This window comes from Ursus americanus, chromosome 11, assembly GCF_024610735.1.
Source record: "Ursus americanus isolate L20-20 chromosome 11, mUrsAme1.1.p, whole genome shotgun sequence".
NCBI classification, from domain to species: domain Eukaryota; kingdom Metazoa; phylum Chordata; class Mammalia; order Carnivora; family Ursidae; genus Ursus; species Ursus americanus.
This window is the reverse complement of record NC_142137.1, coordinates 33,798,737-33,822,344: the sequence shown is the minus strand read 5'-3', so window position 1 is coordinate 33,822,344 and position 23,608 is coordinate 33,798,737. Positions and strand designations below refer to the sequence as shown.

The following is a 23,608-nucleotide window of genomic DNA, read 5'->3' as shown; positions in this document are numbered from 1 at the left end:
TCGAGCCCCACATCAGGCTCCTCCACTAGGAGCCTGCTTCTTCCTCTCCCACTCCCCCTGCTTGTGTTCCCTCTCTCGCTGGCTGTCTCTATCTCTGTCGAATAAATAAATAAACTCTTAAAAAAAAAAAAGAAATAATGACAGAAAGGTTTGATTTTCTTTTCTCTTTTTGGGTTGACAGAAAAAAGAAAGTGGAATCAGGATCCCTAATAGGATGATTCCCAGTTTTGGATGCTGCACTTAGCCTGATAGAGCATTCTTCAAAAAAAAAAAAAAAAAAAAAAAAAAATCAAGCAAACAAAAATTCTGTATATTCTAGGCTGTGTAACTCATTTAGTGCAAAGAAATACTCATGCTGAGTTGCCTAAGCAAAGAACAAGGACTGTCTGGGCATGAGAGGAGGTCTGAGTCACACATAAGGCAAGTTCGGGTGGAGGCGTGCTGTCCCCACTGAAGAGCAAAGGCTGCTGTTGGAAGCTACTCTGTGGTCCCAGTCAGCTGTAGCCCATCAGAAGGCACTTTATGTTCTGTGCTGTAGACACACTTTCACCTGGAGCTTTGAGAAGCTGAGAAAGGACACGCCGGCATCAACACACCACCGTGCTACACACCACGCTGCTTTTTCCATCCTGATGGGTCTCTCTGCTAGCAAGGGTCAGCAAGCACTCATGGCACATAATGAGAATGCCTGTGTGTTGCTTAAAGCAATTTGACTGGGACATGAGCCATTGTCCAGAAGGGGGTGGCTTTGAAGGCTGATGAAAAGATTGTACAAAGTTCCTCAACCTCCAGCCAGGGATTAAACCCAGCTCTAGCCAGCTGGCATCTCAATATGATTACTATTTAGCTAATGGGACATTCAGCACATCAGTTAAGGACAGAACAAATTTTCATTTTGGCTTTGGTATTGAACATTTAAGCACAGTTTTAATAAACTAATGACTTAGTGAGTCTTAAGCCTATACCAGTAGAAAACCACATGGTTTGAAAAGTACATTTATAAGTAAACCAACTAAAACAGGTAAGGAAGAGGGCAATTTTCAAAGGCATCTTTCCTTTTCTACCTTTACCAAAAAGGTGGCAGGCGTGAGCAGAGAAGAATGTGGGCAATCCTCAGAGAGGCGTAAGGTTTCAAGGATGAAGTGACTTTGGGTTAAAACTCTGCTTTTACTGAATTTATGTCCCAGCTACTTCTATATGATGGGCCTGCTTTTTCTTCTTTCCTGGAGAGTGCACTCTTGGTACATACTTCTGTATAATATGGCTTTTCTAAGACTCCTGATGTTGGGCTCTGGTCATTTTTGCTCAGTGACTGCACTTGGGCCTATTAATGACCAGAACGAATTTTTATTTAATAGATAATGCAAAGTTAAAAGAGTCTTTTAGCTCTTAAAGGGAGATGTATGGCAGTTCTATCTCCAGAAAAAAACAAAGAGTCAATGGAAAAAAGAAACTATGTTGCTTGTGATATGTAGAAGAAAGATCTGGAAAAGAGCAGCTGGTAAGGTTTCCTAGGAAACTGGGGTACAGGGGGAAGAGATTTGGGTAAAGTTCCTGGAGATAACTGACAAAAAAGGAGAGATTTAAATTTAGATCCAATTTTGATCTAACTTGGAGAGCCAAGGAACCTCAGAGAAAACGTAATTGGAAGGAGGGAGAAAATAAGGTCAAATTAGAAAGAAAAGAGATACAGGTAAAGAAAGTTCCTCAACAGCCAGGAGGGAAGGGGACTGCATAACTGGATACCCAGAAAAGAAATAATAAGAATTATTATTCTCTAAATTAACCACGTAGTATGTATTCTTTCTCTCTCCATCTCTCACTTATTGTGTACACACACACACACACACACACACACACACACAAGTGCGCTGGTGTGCATGCACACCTGTGAGCCATGACAGCTGACCTGATAGGACCAGCTTTCTGAACTTAAGAGAAGCTGAGTGGATGAGAGAACAGCATCCCTGCAGCCTTCTCACGCGTGGCAGGTGAGCAAAGGACAACATTTTCAAACTCTCATGTGTTCCCAAGGCTATCTGTAAAGTGTGGAGGAAGGAAACAGTCTCTCAGGCCATGCCTCATCTTGCAGGCATTATTGCTAAAATGTAAAAAGACCTGTTGTCTTGCCCCAGCAAGGGGCTCTACCGACGCTAAACGCTGTTGAACGAGGCATTCCATTTAGAAACTTGACAATGGTACTCGTTGGAAGCGGTTTCTGCATTGCCTCAGGAAACTGCTTAGAAAGGACTTCAAGGACATTCCTAAGTGTTCTCACCACGGCTTTTCACATATACAAAGGAAAACAAAAGATACGCGGCTACAATGATGACTTTCTTTCTTGCTCTTACTCAAGTTTATTCTTTTAAATAGACACCGATGTAATGAAACCTTTCCACATTTTTAACTCTTTAGCAGAAAATACCTAGGAGGGTAGAGGCTGGGAAATTGCAAACTTTGAAGCAGTTGCTTCAAAGGTCAATGCAACCGTGGGTAAGTAGAACAATAAAGGGCAGTGACTAGTCACTCCCAAGGTCAGACGGCACAGGCTGGTAAATGTGAGGTTCAAAAGCTGCGGGGAAGAATTTCCATGCAGGGAGATTGGTCTGGCAATTTCAGCAGCAAGCTATGCCCGGGAAAAATCAGACTTTTAATTCAGTTTGTGCAAACTACCCCGAATGCTCTACCATGTGAAATAGCGTATTTCCCCCACCCTTCCATACTCTGATATAAAGCGCACACACAAAGGTTAATCAGCTGGCACACCTAACCAGGATTTCTAGACCGAGAACAGATAAATAAACCCATTCTGTTCCCAACAGAAAACCAGGCTGTGCCGTTCGGAGGTCCTCGATACCACAGTAGTTCAAAGACTCATCAGGGACTAAGTAAAGCAAAATGCCAGTTAAGAGTGAACCCCAACTAAATATAATGCTGCCACAGCGGAGTTTTTAAATCCAAATATTATGGGTTGATAAAATTGGCTTTTGTAATGAAAAGGGGAACTCAAGGTCTCTTGGGTTCCCATTTGAGATGTGAATTGAAGAGTGGACCCTTTGGGCAACAACCAATCTGCCAGGTGTCCTGGGGTGGAAGAGAGGGGACAGCTCACCAGGGACAACTCATCTCTCAGTAGCTGTGTGTGTCTCAGCGGGTCGTGGACCACACCTTGAGCTTGGGAGTGCAGTGGCGGGGAGCAGAACCAGGGGAGGCTGGTCCCTGCTGGGCAGGCTGTAAGCCATGGCCTGCTTGGGATTCCGTGAGGAAAGGCTCTCCCCTGGTGCTGATCTATTGCTGCTGGGTCTGAGCCAATTGCTATTCAGGGCAAGGCAACGAGACAGACTCGGCTCCACAGAAATGCCAACATAAACAAGTTGCTGCTTCACGTCCTAATTTTGGCTCAGCACTAAACTAACAAGATCATTTTTATTAGTATTAAGAGTATTAAAAATGCAAAAGTTTGGCTCCTGAGTTGACTGAACTGGAAATAAATTGCCTGGAGAGGCCAGAGCTCTTTCAAATTCTTTAGAACTGCCTTATTGTTGTCCTGTCTCCTACTCTTGCCTCTTGGATTTCTCCTCATCCCCTTTTCTCCTCATTCCTTTGTTTGTTTGTTTGTTTTCTTTTAAGAAAAAAGAAAAGGGCTAAATCTCTCTGTCTAAATACTGCAGTATTTCTTTCTTCTACGTCATAAGTCATAGCATGGGAAAATACCAAATGTGACCATGGCGCACAATCTACCCGCAGACACCCAAATCGGTTTTCTTCAGAGACCAACAGTACTGACCTCAATCCCTCCCTCCTTGTTCTTTCTCCAAAGGAGATAGAAAGAAATCCCAAATCCATGCTAATCTCATCAAGACAGAAAATAAATCAATGAGTCCCTCAGTCAAAATGCCAAATGGTCTCTCTATCGCTATCAGCAAACCGACGAATTGCAGAGATCTAAATAGTCGGAGAACAAAGGAGCAAAGCAGCGAACAGGAAGGCCCTGACACTGTCCCAGCGCAAGGCTGTGCCCCCCACCGCAGTCCCAGTTTGGTTGATGAGGCCTTCTGTTTGATTTGCAAAACCAATTCATCTGGCTGTATCATTTGTGCAGCCAATCACATGCAAGGCCAATAAGGGTTCTTTTACGGGCAAGTATCTTCCCCTGTGAGTAATTTCACACATGAGTACAGCAACAGGGAGCTAAAAATGGATTTCTGACATTATCTCTTATCTGACAAACAGACATTTTCACTTGGGTTGATGAACTGATAGGACTCCTCAATCATGCAGATTTCTATTCTGTGCAGTCCGGCAGAAGAAGACCAGGACAGCCACGCCACAAGTGGAAGAAAAGGGGCCTAGTCTGTGGAGTGTTTAATTACAGGCTCGCTTACAACAAAGGCCATCAGATGGTTCATTTATGTCACCTTTCCGTGCTTGGTTCTTCTTATCACTTGTCAAAAAGGGATTGCATTTGTGTGTGAGGGACGCTGAGAGTGGCCTTCACTCCCACGTTGGGACTCTTGCATCATTAATCTATTCCTGTTCCATTACAATGGAATCAAGAGGCGGAAATGGGAGTGGCACCACACCCTATTTCCCCCTGTGATCCACCGGGAAAATTTTTGCTTCCCGTTACCGAATTGCTCTGCGAATCCAAAAGTCTTAGTTTCAAAGGGAGGAATATTTCAGGGGTGCCTGGATGGCTCAGTTGGTTAAGCTTCTCATGATTTTTGGCTCAGGTCGTGATCTCAAGGTTGTGGGATCAAGGCCTGCATCAGGTTCCACTCTTAGTGGAGAGTCTGCTTGAGATTCTCTCTCTCCCTCTCCTCTTCCCCTCTCCCCACTCACTCTTGAGCTGGCACACTTTCTCTCTCTCTTTCAAATAAATAAAATCTTAAAAAACAAAAACAAAAGCAAAGGGAGGAATGTTTCTACTGGGAGACACAACAATGATTCCATTGAACTGAAAGTGAAAACTGCCACTCAGCTGCTTTCCACTCGTGCTTCTCAATTAACAAGGAAGGGAGTTCCTGTCACCAGCATGGGGGGATTGGGCTCCTATTTCATGATGGAGGTAAGGAATAATCTGGAATACAGGAGATCGCCAGGCATTCCTTAGTATGACCATGCCCTGTGATTATAGTCAATGGGAAATGTCAACAACCCAATCCAGGCAGACATACTAATGGCTCACACCCTTTAGGAATGAAGATTGCGTCACCCCACCCCCACCATGCCCCATCCCTCCTAGAGACAGAGTGTATGTGAGACTTTTGATGCAGTGCTTGGCACATAGTAAATGTTCAATAAATGTCAGCTATTGTTAGCTTTGTATCACAAAGAGTAAATGCTAAAGCACAGAGAGATTGGAAAACTTTCCTTAATAGTTCTTCCTGAAAGTTCAGCATGACTCCAACCGAACTGCAAATGCATTTATAGAATTGGCAACTTAAAGACGAGCACAACAATCGATCCATCTGGAGCGGAAGGCTTTTTTGTCAATGCAAATACCAAACCCCTGGTTTATAGTTTGAACTTATTTTTATGTTGAGTTTCCTTACCATGATGCATAACTACGTAAGTCACAGGAATCCTTGCACGTTCCTATTCCATTTTACTTTGCTAATTTAGAGCAACCACTCCCTGGCATCATAAATCATCTTTGAGAATCCACGAGTATATTTAAGTTTAGCAATTCATTTTGCTTCCTCGGTGTGGTAGGCTGAAAAGTGGCCCCCCAAAATACACCCACATCTGAGTACCTGGAACCTTTGAATGTTAATTATTCCATTTGAAAAAGGGCCTTTGCAGATATGATTAAGTTAAACATTTTGAGATGACAGATTGTCCTGGGTAATACAGACTGAATTGTGTCTACCCCACCCCCGAATATGTATTTTGAAGCCATGACCCCCAATGTGTCTTATATTTAGCGATGGGGCCTCCATGGAAGTTATTAAGGTTAAATGGGGTCGTGAAGGTGAACCAGTGTCCTCACGAGACACCAGAGAGCTCTCTCTCCCACATGCCCCACCTGTTTGTATACACATGGAGCAAAGGTTGAGTGAGGACATAGTCAGAAGGCAGACATCTGCAAGCCAGGAAGAGAGCTCTCACCAGAAACTGACCCCTGCTGGTCTCTGATCTGGGGCTTCCAGCCTCCAGGTGTGTAAAATAAATTTCTGCTGGTTAAGCCACCACCCAGCTTGTGCTTTTTGTTATGGTAGCCTGAGCATAGGCTAATATACCTAGGTGCAGGTGGGCCCTAAACGCAATCACATGAATCTTAACAGAGGGAGGCCCAGGGAGATGTTAGACACACACAGAAGCAGGGTATGAGAAGATGGAGCAGAGGGAGACTGGAAGAGGCTCTCCTGCAGGACTGGAGTGACAGAGCCATAAGCCAAGCAATGCTGGCAGCCGCAGCGGCTGGAAGAGCTTCTCCCCCAGAGACTCTGCATGGAGCATGGCTCTGCTGAAGTCTGGCCTGGTATACGGTACATGCTGGATAGCTAGTTCGTGCAAACATACACTGAATGCCCCTGTTAATCATGATCTTGAAAATGTAGAGATCTTATCCTCCTTCTGTATTCCCATCAGGCAGCACGCACAGCATAATGTATTGGTTCAGGGTTCAAGGTCAGGGGCTCAGGGGGTGGCCAACCTGGAGTGTCTCCCTTGTAATGAAGAGTGTCCATGGGGCAGGTCTTGATTTTTTGGAAATGCTGGCCAGGCGAGGAGGGGAAGGGCTACCAAGAGTTGCAGGGTTAAGTTGCTATGATCTAAAAACTGGCTGCACGTAGACCCCAGCAGCAGATGTCCCCTGTGCATAAGTAAACCCACATCTTGATTGCTATCTCGGGGTCTTTTCTGTGGTCTCACTGGACCGTCACCCACTCTAGGCTTAGAGTCTGCTGGAGTGCCGCTGCATACCCCACGAAACAGATTTTGGACTTCTGGTCCTCAGAACTGTGAGAAAATAAATTTCTGTTGTCTGAAATCACGGAGTCTGTGGTAATCTGTTACAGCAGCCGTATAGAACTAATAGACTCAGCAATGAACTAGTCATTCTACAACCGAGCTTAACCGTGAGCCAAGACCGTCGTTATCACCTCACTGTCCATCAAGAAACACTGAGTTTCTACTGTTTCATGAACTGGGGATATACAGTGAAAAATAAGATGGATATAACTCCACTCTTAGATTCCAGTCTGTTGTGGGAGACAGACTGAAAACAGTTATAGGAATTAATCTGTAATATGATTTTGGGAAACACTATGAAGGAAACAAAACAAGCAGCAGGGTGACATGAGAATTTGGTGGAAGCTACTTAGATAGTGAGGGGAAGTGTTCTTTGCAGATGAAGCACTGGGGTTGAGACTGAAGCAGTCATGGAAGGAGCTGGGAAAGAGCAGTCCAGGCAGAGGGACATCAGAAGAAAAGGTCCCAAGGAGGAAAGGGCACGGCTAGTTCTAGAGCGGGAAGGGCAGCCAATGCCGCTGGTGTCTAACACTTCGTAGTGAATCATCGTTGAGTGCATCCTCTGTACTAGGCACAGGGATTTACACTCTTCACCTTCTTAATAGCTCATGAGGAAGCTACAATTATTTCCTTCCCTTTTTTAAAAAAAATATTTATCAGAGAGAGAGAGAGAGGGCACAAGCAGGGAGGAGCAGCAGACAGAGGGATAAGCAGGCTCCCCATTGAGCAAGGAGCCCGATGCAAGACTCGATCCCAGAACCCGGGATCATGACCTGAGCTGAAGGCAGACACTTCACTGACTGAATCACCCAGGCCTCCCAATTTCCCCCTTTCTAAGAGGAAGACAGGGAACACAGTATGGTGGACAAGTGTCAAGAGTGGAGGTTGGAGCCATTAAAGCGTAGGAACAGTGGGTAGGCCATTAGAGGTGAACACGGCATTTAAATTTTGCTCAAAATGCAATGAGAAAGAAGGGTGTTCAGCAGAAGACAGTGTAATCTAACTGGTGTTTTAAATGGATCGCTGTGGCTGCTGGTGGGTGATTAATTGTAGAGAGAAATAAGGGGAAGCAGGCAGACCAAGAGACTATTGCAATGGTCTAAATGAGAGATGATGGTGTTCGGAACTAAGATGATAGCAGTAGAAACAGAAAAGAATACATTTTAGAGAAGGATCAACAGAGAGAAATTAAGACTGGATTTTAATGACTGAAGCTGACTGTTGTGGGGTATGTGATTCTTTTCTAAGCATTTCTCGTGGTGCATTTATTCCCCTATTTTCACATACCATCTCCTTAAACAGAGAGGGTCTACGCTTAACATCTTCTACGGTACTAGCATAAAGTGTGTGTTGTTGTAGATGTAATTCCTGCCAATATTTAATCTATAAAGTTCTCCCATTTCTCCATTGGTCTCCATTCTTGCAACCTGAGAAGTATTCTAAGAAGAGAACCGTATTTAGGAAAGCACAAATAATAACAGTACTACTTAAGTACGATAATCTTGGCAAACAAAGGTACTGCCAACTTCCTCCAAAGTATTTTCATCTCTTATCATTTATTTAAAAACCAACCCCTCAGAGAAGTACGAAGGACTATGAAGAACATCTCGGAGCTGAGGTAGCAGGATGTGAGGCAGGTTCCCTAGAGTGCTTAGGGCACGGTCTTGTAGTGACAGCTGACATAGTGCCCAAGGCCGTGACCCTCCACCCGGTTCTCTTCCCATCTCCCAATTGCTTCATTAATTGCATCGCAACGTACTAATTCCTTTTGTTCTTCTTCTAAGAGCAGTCCATATCTCTACTGGATAGGGCAAGGACACAATTTCAATTCAACAGATCTTGGAACAACCTTAATGGATTACTGATGAAGTTGGATGCTGTTCTTTCTCAATTCATAGAATGAACAATCATCAAGAAATATTATCATGGCTATGGGAAGGGGAAACCTTTGACAAAAAGAAAAATGAGCTCTCCTACAGTCATATTGGAATTCTTTATTTCCTTCTCTCACATGTACCTGGTAATGGCAGAAAAGACAGAAAATGAAATAAATGGATGAGTAATTAATTGTAAAGAATATCATGATGTGACAGATGTCACGGGGGAAATCATATTATGGTTTTAATAATTAATCAATTCTTTTTCTAAATAAAAATTTTGGTACCTGATGAATAGTCACCACCTTCGCTTAAATAAGCCTCAAAACTTACCTCCCAATTCCAGAATATCACCATGAAGTACTGGCATTGGGCCCAGAATTTTGGTCATTCCATAACAAAATCTTACAACATCATTATCACTACATTTCCACAGTCTTGTCTAATCCCCAAAATCCACGGAGTGCTATCAAAAATGTGACATTCAACAAAGTGTTAGTTTCTTATTCCCCCTTTAAATTTTGTACTTGTTATAAAAATAAAACTATTTAATGTCTTAAGACTTAAAAAAACATTTTGAACTTTGGGTTTGTTACTATTCTATAAACATGTTTTAAAAAAATCAGAAATCTAGAGGTGTCCCCAAATTTGGCGCCATGAACCGACAGAACCATAGCCATCTATGATGTCTCTCTCTATAATTTTGAGGGAGATGGGAACGGTGCAGTATCACCAAACTGTAGAGACGTTGGTCACTTGGAATGTCCTTCTTAACTGTCCAACTAGTTTGTGTGGACAAGGGTCTCTTTTCTCCGGACACGTGATTCTGGGGAAGTTACTTTGACAGCATTACTGTCCTTATCTGGTACCGCTGGTTCTTCTGAGGCGCACCCCATGCATATGGTTTTTGGAAGGCACTCCTTGCCTACAGAGGCCTTTGCTGCATCCTGCTCCCGTAAGTGATGACTGTAATATCCCTTCCCTTCCTCGTCTCCGCGCGGGGCTACGGCTTTGCATTGGCGCCCCGCTCGTTCCTCTATGTAAAATGAAAACAATAAAGCAATACACTGAAGACGTTTCACTGTACTGCATGCCACGGGGATCCTTACCGCACAACTAACAGATCTGGCCTTCCATGCCACCAAGAACTAAAACGGAAGGCTCATGCACCACTTATTCTAAAATGAGGTAGAAATTATTAAAATTAGCTGTGAGAGCAAGTCTGTACACTTGAAGTGAAAAGAGATTTGTAACATTTAGTGTATAGCTTTCAGCAGCTTTATTAATGACACACTTTGCAGAGGAAATGGCTGTTTCCTGGTGCTGAAGATGAGTGAAAAGTTTGCAAGGACACGGGTAGTTTACATTGGGGGTCAGTCAACTAGCAAATCTGGTAGCTGCCTGGTTTTGTCAAGTTTTATTGGAAGAGAGCTATGCCCGTGGCAGCGCTGAGGAGCTGTGACAGAGGCTGCTTGGCTTGTAAAGTCTGAAATATGTATCATCTGATCTTTTACAGACCAGTTTGCTGACCTCTGCGCATGTAGACACATCAATAATACAAACATAGACATGGAAATATAGCATGTGATCATGACTCAATTCACAATTTCACTGCGGAATGACTTACGAATAATAAATCTGAATGTGAGATACGATTTTTCCTATGACTAGAATACATTTCTCAGCAAGTTTTCCATCCCTATTGTGAGCTCCACTCTCACTACGCCACGATACTGTAAGAGCTACTATGACATTGAACTGGTTTTTCTTTTTTTTTTAAAAGATTTTATTTATTTATTCGACAGAGATAGAGACAGCCAGCGAGAGAGGGAACACAAGCAGGGGGAGTGGGAGAGGAAGAAGCAGGCTCATAGCGGAGGAGCCTGATGTGGGGCTCGACCCCATAACGCCGGGATCACGCCCTGAGCCGAAGGCAGACGCTCAACCGCTGTGCAACCCAGGCACCCCATTTGAACTGGTTTTTCTAATCTCCATGTTCCCTTAAGATGTTCTCTAAGCATCAATTCAACCAGAGAATGAATCAAATAGTGGCTTACTATTGTGGAATCTACATTTTTTTTCCCTTACTTTTCAGCTGGTCGCATCAACTTGAGATGTAAAGCGTCCATATCAATCAACAGCGTTTTTGCTTCTTCCGTGAAAATTCCTAGATAATGTTCAGCCTTGAAAACTGAAGTTTAACCTTTAACGTTTCTTGTAGAGATAAGCCTTTCATTGAATAAATCATTGCCGAACACTTACTGACTTACTACGCCAGGCACGGTACTAGATACCAGGGACCCAGCAGAGGAGACATGCCCTGCCTCTGTCATCCACAGCTTACTACTTACTTCTTACATAAGGTCAGTCCTTTTATCTGAAGGTAGAAGGAAAGACCAGCGCAGTCAATAACTGCTGAGACAGACCCCCACAGGGCAACGGGAGGCAGCCACTCTCCTGCACGTTCATGCCTGGCTCCGTGCAGCACCAGGGAGGACCCGGATGTGAAAGCGCCAACCAAATTTACATTCAAAGATCAACTGAGGACCTTGCTAAATTTGAGACTCCACAGAGTGGTTTACAATGTATTTATTTTTAAAATAAAATCACATCCCAAAAGAGACTTAAATGAGAGAGACTAAGCATATGACTAAGTTAGTGCTTAACAATATAATAAGCAACGAGTTTTGGTTATGTGAAAATAAGGAGGAAAACAGATACAAAGAAGCACTTTCCCTTTGTGCTCATGCTTGTCCATTAAAACAGAGAAGAAACCATTTAGAACCTTCTAATCAGTGTCTGAGTGCAATTCAGTCCCATTTTTCAATGGCAGAGATTTGTACCAAGACCTCTTTTTATTTGAGGGGATTGCTAGCTTTACCTACTTTCAAAGTAAAAATAAGTTTATTGTTTTATGATTATAAAAATAATATATGCATATTGTTTCACCAATACATAATTTATGCAACACTTAAAAGTGTGCAGAACATAAACTATAAGCACTCAAAATTCTACCATCCTTAATAATGGCATTATTTATTGAGTGTTCACTATGCCAAACATCCTGCGTGATTTACATTTCTATATTCATTTCTATACAGGGAACCCTGATGGGGCCAGTTACACAGTATCTACTATTATGACTCCCATTTGCTGATGGAGAAATTACAGATGAGAGAAGTTAAGTAACCTTTGCACAAGGCTGTATAACTGCTAGCATCAGGGGCTCCTGTATCGAATTCGGGGCTGCTATAAACCTAGGCATAAACCCAGGATTTTTATTTTCACTGACCTCGAACTGACATTTAGCATTTCTTCATTATAAATATAAGCAATGAGCTCCATTAGTATTAGCAGTACCTTAGGCTTTGAGCCAATAGCAATCGCATATATTTTCATATCATATTAACAATTGCTGCAGATCTTTCCGGATCTGCACTCATCACTGCTTTGAAATGACAGTAGTTTATCAGGTATGCTTCTAGATCCTGTGATTTGGATATTACTATATCATCCCATTTAAAAATTTTTGGAGGGGCGCCTGGGTGGCACAGCGGTTAAGCGTCTGCCTTCGGCTCAGGGCGTGATCCCGGCGTTATGGGATCGAGCCCCACATCGGGCTCCTCTGCTATGAGCCTGCTTCTTCCTCTCCCACTCCCCCTGCTTGTGTTCCCTCTCTCGCTGGCTGTCTCTGTCTCTGTCGAATAAATAAATAAAATCTTTAAAAAAAAATATTTTGGAAACTTTATTTTAATACAATCGGCCTGCTTTGTAATGCTACATATTTTATTTCAGACATTTACAAACATTGTGAAAGGGATCTCTAGGCTTTACCAGACCAGCTAAGGGACCCACAGCACAGAAAAGCTAGGGACCCCTTGGTAGAGAGTGAGCTGAAGTTAACACCCGAGTGGTCTGACTCTGGAGCTTGGGCTCAGGCATGTGACAGCTCTGCCATTCTGTCTCCCCTCGGACTCACGTTCATATTTTGGTGAATATACTTTCAGGTCTCTAATTTAGAGAGAGTAGGTTAAGTGGTGATTAGGCAAACTCAGGGAAAAAATCAGGGAAACATTCTCAGGAACAAAAACCCTTTCCTACTTCCTCATATTCTCAGAGGAGGCAGGGTAGGAGAGGATTGGAATCTACCATTATTTGGGGCTCTTTAGTGAACTGGGGTGGAGCAGTTCAAGGCCACCAAGGAATTGCACCCCTGGGAGTGGGACAGATCATAGACCAAGCTGACCTACAAGTGTAAGGACATCAGAGAGAGATTCTCAAACAAAAAGAGCCCAGAGATATGACACTTGTAGGCTCCTTTTGGGAAAACCCTCAAACTACTGAACAATAAAACCCAGTAACTCAAAAGATTGAAAAGGATTGGGGGCAGTGCTCCATTTTTCAAAAAACAAAACAAAACAAAACAATAACTATAAAGTTCTGAGAAAAAGAAAATGTAAGCCAGGAAAATTATCCTTTGAATACAAATAAATATAAGAAATGTTTTCAAGGAAGAAAAGACTTGGGAGATAACAGCCCCTATGAACGTTTCCTGACAGACCCACCACCAGCCCGATGACACTTTTCCAGTGACTGTGAAGTCTCCCTTTCTTCAAGGCACTTGACTACCATCTACAGGAAAATATTCCCTAGAGACGGGCCAATTGCACTGTGGACAGCCTGTACAACCACACATTGCTTCCTGACACTGCCAGTAGTGATGAAATCCAGCCAAGTAAGAGATAAAGCAAAATAAAGAATTCAGAAAAGAAGAGCCTACATGTCAGGGTAATGGGTTTAAAACCCCTGGCGATTATATTGATGAAAATTAACTATTAAAATCACTGATAATATAAAAACAGTACAAAGAAGTCAGGAAATGAGGCAGGGATGGTATTACCCTTCATAGAAGGGAGTACAAAGAAACTCTCGACACTTTAGAGAGTTGAACACAAGTCTTCCATCCGTGGGAGCCCCTGAAGATGTGCAGAGTTGTGGCTCAGCTTCAGCCTTCATGTCCGAGCCAACCTTTGTTCTTTATCTCAGCAAGCTGATGCTCTGATTTCTGTGAGCTGGTGTCATTAATATCCTAGTCCCCGGGAGATAGACACATACAGGTCTGGTGACAAACACATCCCATGCATTCTCCTGGGAGACAACTATCTGGTTTTTCCTGGCCCCACTCCAGGGCAACCACAAGCCTTTCCATTTGAAACTTCTGCAACTCCTCTAGCTCATTCCATTTTCCCCTACAGCTTGTCCTGATGATGTGAGTTCACAATATTTGTTTGTGATGTGGAGTTTATGAACAGATTTATGTAAAAGGACTTTTGACTTCTGGCCATCACTCTGGACTTGCCTCACAGTTTATCCCCAATTTCTCTAATCCTTCCAATATGTCTAGTAAATGGAAATTGCTAATGTGGCAGACTGGCTATTTGTTCACTAAACCTATTGTCTTTTCTTCCTCTACAAACACCTTGACTACATTTCCCAGCCTCCTTCGCAATCAGGTGTGGCTATGTGCTGGAGTTCTGGCCAAAAGAACAAGGAGGAGGTTATGTATACTACTCTAGACATAGCCACAAAAGTCTCTAGGCTGTCTCAACAGACAGCCCTGCAAAGGACTCCAAAGACCTAGCCCAGAGGCTGGCAAATTTTTTCTTGAAGGGCTAGATAGTAAATATTTTAGGCATGTGGGACATGCGGTCTCTGTCACAACTACTCGATGCCGTTGCTGTAGAGTAATGGCAGCCATGGTTAACATATAAAGAAACGAGCACAGGTGCACTGCAATAAAACTACATTTGCCAAAATAAGGGGCTGGCTTGCAGATCATGGTTTGTTAATCCCTGTCCTTGAGGATGGCAGAGCCACAAGGTGGAGGGAGTCTGGATTTCTGAATGGCTGCATGGGAAGCACTCTCTCCCACCCACAGAAGCTAGCAACACTTACCCTAATTTAGAAAGATGGAGATCTCAAAAGACACTATCCTGAGTTTCCAGGCAGGGGGAAACGAAGCTCAAACATTCATTGCTCTGTCACCTAGGTATTTCGTGTGAAATGTGCTAGGGCTCAATGATGCCAATTTCTCCAATTCTCTACTCACCAGTGACAGTTCAAAAAATACAAAAAGAGTCATACAGACTAAGTATTAATTTAAAAATCTCCCATTTATAATCATATTTTAGTACTATAAACTTAAAAACCATAGCCTTTGAAGATGCCATTCTTACAAAAAGAAATACAGCAAGCTGCTTACGAGGGTATTTTTGTAAGGAAGATGTGCACTATTGCATTTAAGCTCATCGGCTACCACAGGCTGAGGCTGCCTGACCTGGCTTTTCAAGTGCAGTTCCATTACTCAAATTGCTCCGCACCACAGAGGACCAACACGGTTGCCTGGCTCCAGATTCTGATCCACAGCTAACGAAAGATTCCACTTGCTAACGCAATCTCTGCAAACTCTCTGGCATTGGCACTCAGATGTTAAGGATGCTTGACATGGCTGGTCTATTCAAGTTTCAGTGGTTTGGAATCTCAGCCTTTGCATTAATCCACCTGGTGATTTTGGGTGTTCTTGTCATCTTTATTTATAAATGAAAAGTTAAGCACCAAAACACTGCCTGGCACATAGTAGGCATAGAATATATAAATATTTGCTGAATGAAGTTCTTTTAAAGTTAGTGTATAATCATATGTTATTAAATTACCCCCGGATCCAGGGTTATTAAACTTTTCTTGCCAAATCTCTTATAACAACAACAACAACAATAAGAACAACAAAAGCAGTAAGAGAAGCTGGCACATGTGGGATGAAATTTTTAGTGGCTGACAGATGGGGTCAGGGAGGATCATGGGACTCTACACCTGTCCTCTGAGGATGTAATCTGGATTACCAGAATAGGTAGCTGACAATGTAAGAAACTTTTATGATTAGTTGTCAAAAGCAACTCACAGCAATTGTAAAAAAATTTTTTGGGGGTATAAAGATGAGGCTAAACCATGCAGCATGTTGTCTAGTGAACGCATACAGATGAAATTCTAAGTAATTCACACGAATCCCATTGCCCAGAATAGTTGAAGTAGCCTCATTGGACACATGATTTTGAAATTTCACTCTCCCCTTTCTTTAGCAGTGAATATTTGGATGATAAAAACATTTTCCCGATGTAAGAGTGTATGTGTGTTTTATGGAGCCCTTACATTCCTAAAATGTTACTCTTCCAACAAGATCACCTGTGGTTTTAGGCCACTCAGCTCAGTGTGGGGAACCATATAAGCCAGTGGCCTTGGGGGAGAGTTTAAAGGGAACCTGGAGAGAACTTACACGTTCATTTCTTCTCTATCAATTTCATGTTTATTTTGATATAGCTACAAAAATAATCGCTAGTTATGAAATTACTCTCAACTTTATTATAGCTGTTCTGTGGCCATATTAAGCCTTGAAAAAGTAATAGCAAAATGTGTGAAGTAAGCCATTTTCTATTCTAAATGTCAAGCAAAAGGGACCATCCTGCATATTCACCATTGGCTGCTACTTCCCTGAAGAATGTTCAGCATATGATGGCATATTGTAAAAGAATTTATTGGCATTTTATTTTAACAGCCCCCAAATGTTTTGCATTTATGGCTATCACCTAAAAATTCTATTGTAAGCAATGAGGGAATCAAGGAATTCAGCTGAAAATGATGGATATTATATTTTCTAAATCTGTATGCGTGAGACCCAGTTTTGCCTTTTCAAACAAGGAGTAAGAGAAAACCCACAAAAAATTGTTAAAAGCTACACCTCGTTACAAAATCTTAAAATAAGTTAGTATCCTAAAAATGGAATGAGGCAGGGATTACTAATTCTGAGGCATACATTTAATCAGAGGAATGCATCACGCCATTTATACATTATTTACTCCCTTCAAAAGCTCCATAAGGCAGGTCTTATCACCTTGAAGTTGGGAAAGAATAAAAAACCGGCTCAAAGTACTTAAAGGGTAAAAAGAAGCCACACTTTAAATCTAAGCTCTTTTGGGGCGCCTGGGTGGCACAGCGGTTAAGCGTGTGCCTTCGGCTCAGGGCGTGATCCCGGCGTTATGGGATCGAGCCCCACATCAGGCTCCTCCGCTGTGAGCCTGTTTCTTCCTCTCCCACTCCCCCTGCCTGTGTTCCCTCTCTCGCTGGCTGTCTCTCTCTGTCGAATAAATAAATAAAACCTTTAAAAAAAAAAAAATAAATCTAAGCTCTTTTGACTTGGCAGGCCGTGCTCTGCTTGTCCCCCCAGGCTGCTGAATTCATACTTCGCCCAGGAGACAGCCAGTAGCCCTCCTGCCCCAATCCTTTTCCTCCATGCATGACCGAGTGTTCTTTTTGCTAAAGTCACACATGAGCAGGTAACTGGAAAGACTTTAAAAATCAGTCGGGATATTCAACAGAATGCAGTGTCCGTCTAGGTGGAGAATGTGTCTTCATTGACCAGACGCAGCTTCTAAAGGGCACAGCCACATGTCCCAGCTGGCCCGGTTTGGAGCCACTGTACCCTCACTTGTCTTGGTGTAATTATTAATACTCCTCTCGTGGTAGGTGGAGTAATGGCCCCCAAAGGTGTTCACATCCTAATTCCTGGCTCTTATGGATACGTCACTCTATGTGGTAAAAGGGACTCCGCAGAAGTGATTAGATCAAGGAGCTGGTGAGATTATCCCAGATGATCTGGGTAAGCCCCATATGCTCACACAGGGTCAGGTCTGAAGATGCTATCCTGCTGGCTTTCCAGGTAGAGGAAGTGGCCATGAGCCAAGGATTGCAGGCAGCCCCTAGAAGCTGGAAAGGCCAAGGAAACCGATTCTCGCCTACAGCCTCCAGAAGTCACACAGCTCTGTTAGCAATTTTAGCCCAGTGAGACTTCTGACCTCCAATGCTGTACGATCAGAAATCTGTGTTGGTGTAAATCACGATGTGGTAATTTGTTTCAGCAGCCATAGGAATCAAATCCTTTCCATTTCAAAAGTGTCCTGTTCGTACAATAAATATAAGGGGATAGAGTTCATAACTGATTGAGCTCTAACCTTGAAAAGCCAACACACCATCAAATTGTAAAGCTCTCATGGAAATCCCTTCTTGAGTTTGGTTTTGGGGGATCTCTGAGGCCCAATAAAACTAACTTCCTATACTTTCTATGGATTGCCATGGATTTAGTGTTCTGAATTCAATACTGTCGTCAGGTAATAAGAACAGATATATATCACCACTTCTCAAAAGTCTTGTAAAAGAGAGTTTGCAAGAACACTACACTGTGCAGGGCGTCTAACGCAGAATCCGGTCATTTGCCTCCCTGGGATGTGGGGTTTCATTGTCCAGTCAGCACGACAGTCAGCACAAGAGGCAGAGAAGGTGCAGACAGTGGACTGATGGGTGGGGAAGGGAATGGATTTTTTTCCAAGGGTGGAAAGTGAGAAAAAGCAAATAATCAATACTGGGCAGGAGAGGGTCATTTAATCTTTTAGTTCTGTCTGGGTAAGCAACATCTGTGAGCAAATAGCCCTCCCCTTCCAACTTGCAGATATTTATAACCTGACCAGAAGGTTATTTAAAGACATCATGATGAAGTGAAGGAATAAACTATACGGGCAGACTGTAGTAAAACCAAATGAGATCTCAGAGGTCATTGGTCAATCCTTGGTACTGAAGGGTGAGGCCACACTGTCCCTCTCGCGTTCTTGCCCAGCTTCCTCCAGTGGAAAGGACTCCCAAGACAGTCAATTTCACTTTCGGATGATTAATTGCTAACAAGATATATTTATCTATAATCTTATAATCTTCGCCCTTCAGTCCTGGGTCCGCATGCCTGCGGCCGCATAATAGGACCATCCAGGGAGCCTCTACAAATCGAATGCCCAGGCCGTGCTGCAGGCCGCATAAGCCAGAATCAGCGGCAGTGGGACCCAAGTGTCAGTATTTTTAAAACTCCTCAGGTGATTCCAATGTGCGGCCAAGGTTGAGGGCACTGGCTTAAACTCTCTTCCCCCACTACACTCTTCATACAGTTAAAGTCGCCCTCACCTGAACCGGATTTTCTCTTAGGCTGTGACTTTCATCCATCCCCTCGAGTGGGCAAGTTGAGGCAACTGGCAATCATTACCGGAGAGGGGCATTGTTGGGGACCACCAGGGAAGACTTGGTGGCCCCGGGGCCCATGGCAGGATTGGCCTGGTTCCTTTCATGTTTTAAAAGTACAACCAGATTGATAAATTGGACTTCATCAAAATTAAAAACTTTTATGCTTCCAGGAAAAACAACAAGAAAATAAAAAGCAGCCACTGAGTGGGAGAAAATATTTACACATCATCTATCTGATAGGTGTATACTACCCAGTATATATAAAGAAATATTACAACCAATGATAAAAAAAAAAACCCACAAATAACCAAATTAAAATGGGCAAGAAATTTAAATAGACATTTCTTCAAAGAAAACACATGATAATATAACCACCTTTTCCCATCCCTAAATACACACACACACACCCCATCCTGTGACATCACCATTTTTGAATTTTGCAAAATTTGCCAAGATTTTTCCATTGATCATAAACTGCTCATAATGATAAAAGTACCTCCAATAAGCATTATTTATTTATTTATTATTATTATTATTTTTAATGATTTTTTATTATATTATGTTAGTCACCATACAGTACATCCCCGGTTTCCAATGTAAGGCTCGATGATTCATTAGTTGCGTATAACACCCAGTGCACCATGCAATATGTGCCCTCCTTACCACCCATCACCGGTCTATCCCATTCCCCCACCCCCCTCCCCTCTGAGGCCCTCAGTTTGTTTCTCAGAGTCCATAGTCTCTCATGTTTCATTCCCCCTTCTGATTACCCCCCTTTTCTTTATCCCTTTCTTCCCCTACCAATCATCCTAGTTCTTATGTTCCATAGATGAGAGAAATCATATGATAGTTGTCTTTCTCTGCTTGACCCAATAAGCATTATTTAAATATCAATTTTCTGAGAAGGCCCATCTGGCTGTAGTGGGAAACCTACAAGCCACTCAGACCCACCCTTCTCCCCAGCTCTAGAGCGCCTCCCATCTCTGGGAAGCCCAAGGCCAATTTCAGAGTCAGGCAAGCTGGGTCCTAGGAAAAAAAAATCCTGGTTTTTCCAAACAATGACTATTTGACTGCAAATTCAAGCACTGTTTGGCAGATCCTTTTAGAAAATAGACAAAGAGGAGTTTTTTTTTTTTTAATTTTTAGATTTCAGTTGAATATTTAACTTAATTTTTTGCAGATAATAAATTCTATTGTTCATAAAACAACTAAAGAACACTACAAGGCAGTGTTTATTCAAGAGCTGAGAGGTGAGGAGTCAACTGTAAGTATACTGAGAGTGAAGGGAAAGGAGGAGAGCATTGTCTCTATTGTAACAGTGGTTACCAGAATATTAACATATATACTATAAAATTGTACCAATATGTCATAGTACTTATCTGTATTTTCTGACTTTCTCACAATGAATATACTTTTAATAAAAGACAACAGACCACTCTGGAAAGCAGTCTGGCAGTTTCTTATAAAACTAAACATGTTCTGACCGTATGCCTGGCAATTGGACTCTTGGGTATTTATTTCAGAGCACTGAACACTGTTCACAGAAGAACCTGTACATAAATGTTCAGAGCCGCTTTATTTGTAATAGCCCCAAGGAGAGAAAACCCAGACGTCCTTCACTGAGGGAATGGTTAAATAAATTGTGGTACATCCGTATCATGGAACAGTGCTCAGCAAGAAAAAGGAGTGGGCTCCTGCCATACGGAACAGTCTGGACGAATCTCTAGAGAATTCTGCTAAGTGAAAAAAGTCAAACCCAAAAGGTTGTATACGTACATACCATTCTCGAAGTGACAAACTTAGAGAAACGGAGAACCGCAGCGAGGTTTGGGCATTACGGAGGTGGGTGAGCGGCGGCAGGTGCGGCTGTGAAAGGCAACATGAACCCTCCTGGGGGTGAAAATGCTTTGTGTGTCCATGGCCTCCGTGCTCATATCCTGATGTTGTGCTACAGTTTTGCAAGATGTTACCAACGGGGTAAACTAGGTAAAGGGCAAATGGGGATCTCTCTGTATTATTTCTTAAAATTGCACGTGAATCTGTTATTATCTTGAAAGTTTAATTTTAAAAAAGACAACAGGAATCAATTTTAACTTGAGTTAAAACTCGGGTGTTGAATTCATCCTTGCATTAAAGAAATGTATCTGTTAGCTAGTAACACAATATATGTATATAGTGAAACACTGCTTTGAGAAGTAAAAACACCCATGACACCTCCGAACTGATGAACACAAGGATTCAATTTTCCGCTAACGCAGCCTCCCTTCTGAGGGCATGATGCAGGGTTACTACATGGCTTCCTCTTCAGCAAACTTCCTTATCCTAACTAACCAGTAACCCACAAAGGCCGGGAGGGGAAGATGGGCGGTGGAAGGTTAGGACTGACGCTGGTTCCCGAGGAGAGCCCTGGGTCCAACCAGAAGTCAGTGCAAGAGTAAGAAGAGACAGACAGGGATGGGCGCTCTTCAGGCGTCCCTCTCAGCTGTCAGAGAGCATGGGCTTCCCGGGGGAGCCTAGTACTGGTGCAGCCTCCCCCAGACACAGACCCCGGTTCTGTGGCTCAGAGGTGTCGCCCGTGGATCTGAAGGGTGAGCCCGTCCCCCTGGGGAAAGCAGACTCTCAGGAACGCTGCCACGAGGGACGCCGAGGGCCAGACTGGAGAAGCACCTGCAGTCCTCAGTCAGAGCCACACGGTTCAGTCATGTTTCCTTAAGGAGGATTCAAGGGATCTGTCTAGCTCAGGAGCTTATAAAAGCAACCACCGGAATCATGCCGGGACTTGAAGTCACACTTGGGAATGCGCTAGCTGTGGATGCCTGACTGTAGAGAAGAAAAATGACGGCCACCGTGCGTCACCGAAGACCAGGACTCTGGAAAACAGTTGGTGTGTTGCCACGGTCTTCTCAGGGAGGCTGGTCCTCCCGGCCGAGCAGTGGGGAGAATGGGGGAACGTGCTGTGACTTTACTTTCTGCCCTAGTGAGGACCAGGTTGTGCTCAGGAGACAGAGATGGCACCATCCAGACAAAACCAATTACAAACGACGCATCAAGCCTGTCCAGTCCTACAGTTTCCTTCAGCTGTCATTTTTGCCACCACACTGGGCACAGGGCTCCTTGTCAAAGAGGGACTCGGCACTTTATCCCTGTCTTCTGCCATGGCCAGTTTCTCCACCTCTCTTCTTCCAGATCTGCTTCTGGTCCTCTCTGCTACCCTTGTTTGTGACCTCTTTTCCACCCCTGCCTGCCCTGCTTATTCTGGTTCTTGGCTATAACTCTGGCTTACCCAGTAATATTTCCGATTATTCACTTCCGCTGCTTTGCCTCGGGTCATCTCAAGCGCATACTCCTTCTAGCTCAGCATTTCTCAGGGAAGCTCCAAACCCGGTTGGACCTGGTTGAAGATGCTCTGCCCACCAAGAGGCCCCATCAGCCGGCCACACCTGTGGGCTGGTGGTGTTAACTGTGGCATCACTGGTGAGGCCCTTGGCTAGAAGTAGTCAGAGTGATATCTTTCTTTTGCTTCTTCTTTTCCCTGTCCTAGTTTGGTCTCACCTGGTTTGGATACTTGATACTTGTCCTTCTTCACCCTGGTCATAGTCCCCACTGACCCTCATGTTACAGGACTAGTTAAGGAATGGGAAATGGGTCTCTTCTCCAATCCTAATCAATTGCTAATGTCTGAAGTGAGTGCAGGGATTCCACAATAGCATCTGACTTCCGTGTGCCACACGGCGTGTCCTGCCTGCCCTGGGTGAGCACGTGGGTCGTCCTGCATTTGAAGAGCCCGCTATCTTTAGACCGAACACATCCTTCTTTCCCTTGGGCTGATATCTGACTACAAATGCTTCACAAGACCTCTGCCCCAATCTTTCGGAAGAAACAATGTTTCGAGTGCATTAGCGTTTTCCATTCATGCTTGCTATGAAAACATCTGCACAGCAGCAATGGCAGGAGCTGGATCTTTGCTCCAACGAGAGTGTACCCTGCCAGGGCCTTCGGTAGAATCCATTTTGTGGTTCTAGTTTGGGAAGTGTACAAATCTTCCTAGCTTTAGGCTGGAAAAAGAGTCGCTTCTGGGGTGAACGGTGTCAGAAAAAACTGCGGACCATGATCCAAAAGCCCTTTCCTTATCCTTCCCTTTCAAGTGTCTGCAGTTACTGGTCTCTTGTGACAAAACGTTGCCTCTGTGTTCTAGTGGCGATGTGAAGACCCAGATCCGGGCTGGGGGGTGAGCGCACAGAGTCGCACTCCCACTTCCCTACACAAAATCGGGGCGTCCCCCGCAGGGCATTTCCACCTGTGTGCGATACTTCCCACCAAGTGTCCCCACAGAGGAGCACCGGCTCCACGTACCTTGTAGTGGAAGAGGAACAAGCCGCAGAACAGGCTGTACAGATCGGCTGTGAGCAGGGAGAGGTTGACGGAGGTGGCGCTCGTTTTCTTTATGACGACCGGCATGAAGCTGTAGAGACCGAACATGCAGGCGCTAAAGCCAACGTAGAGCAGGCCTGTGGGGAGAGGAAAGAAGAGGTGACCTGACAGCCTCCCCGGGGCCTCTGAGGACCCCCGGCGCGGGGGAGCCGGGGCGGCGCGCCGTTGACCACGCACGCGCGGAGTTTATTATTGGGCAATATACAGCTAAA

The 23,608-nt window shown here is 43.8% G+C and overlaps 1 protein-coding gene across 2 annotated transcripts in view; it reads right to left on the bottom strand.

The window, feature by feature from the left end:
- The window catches only part of SLC35F1 (solute carrier family 35 member F1), a 382,446-nt gene that overhangs the window by 6,815 nt on the left and 352,023 nt on the right, over positions 1–23,608 (bottom strand). For both annotated transcript variants that reach the window (XR_015726093.1, XM_087865420.1), the window contains exon 7: positions 23,319–23,473. Coding sequence is in view for 1 of the 2 variants with exons in the window: in XM_087865420.1 (XP_087721546.1) it covers positions 23,319–23,473 (155 nt within the window). In the remaining variant the exon portion in view is untranslated. The remainder of the gene's footprint in view (positions 1–23,318; positions 23,474–23,608) is intronic.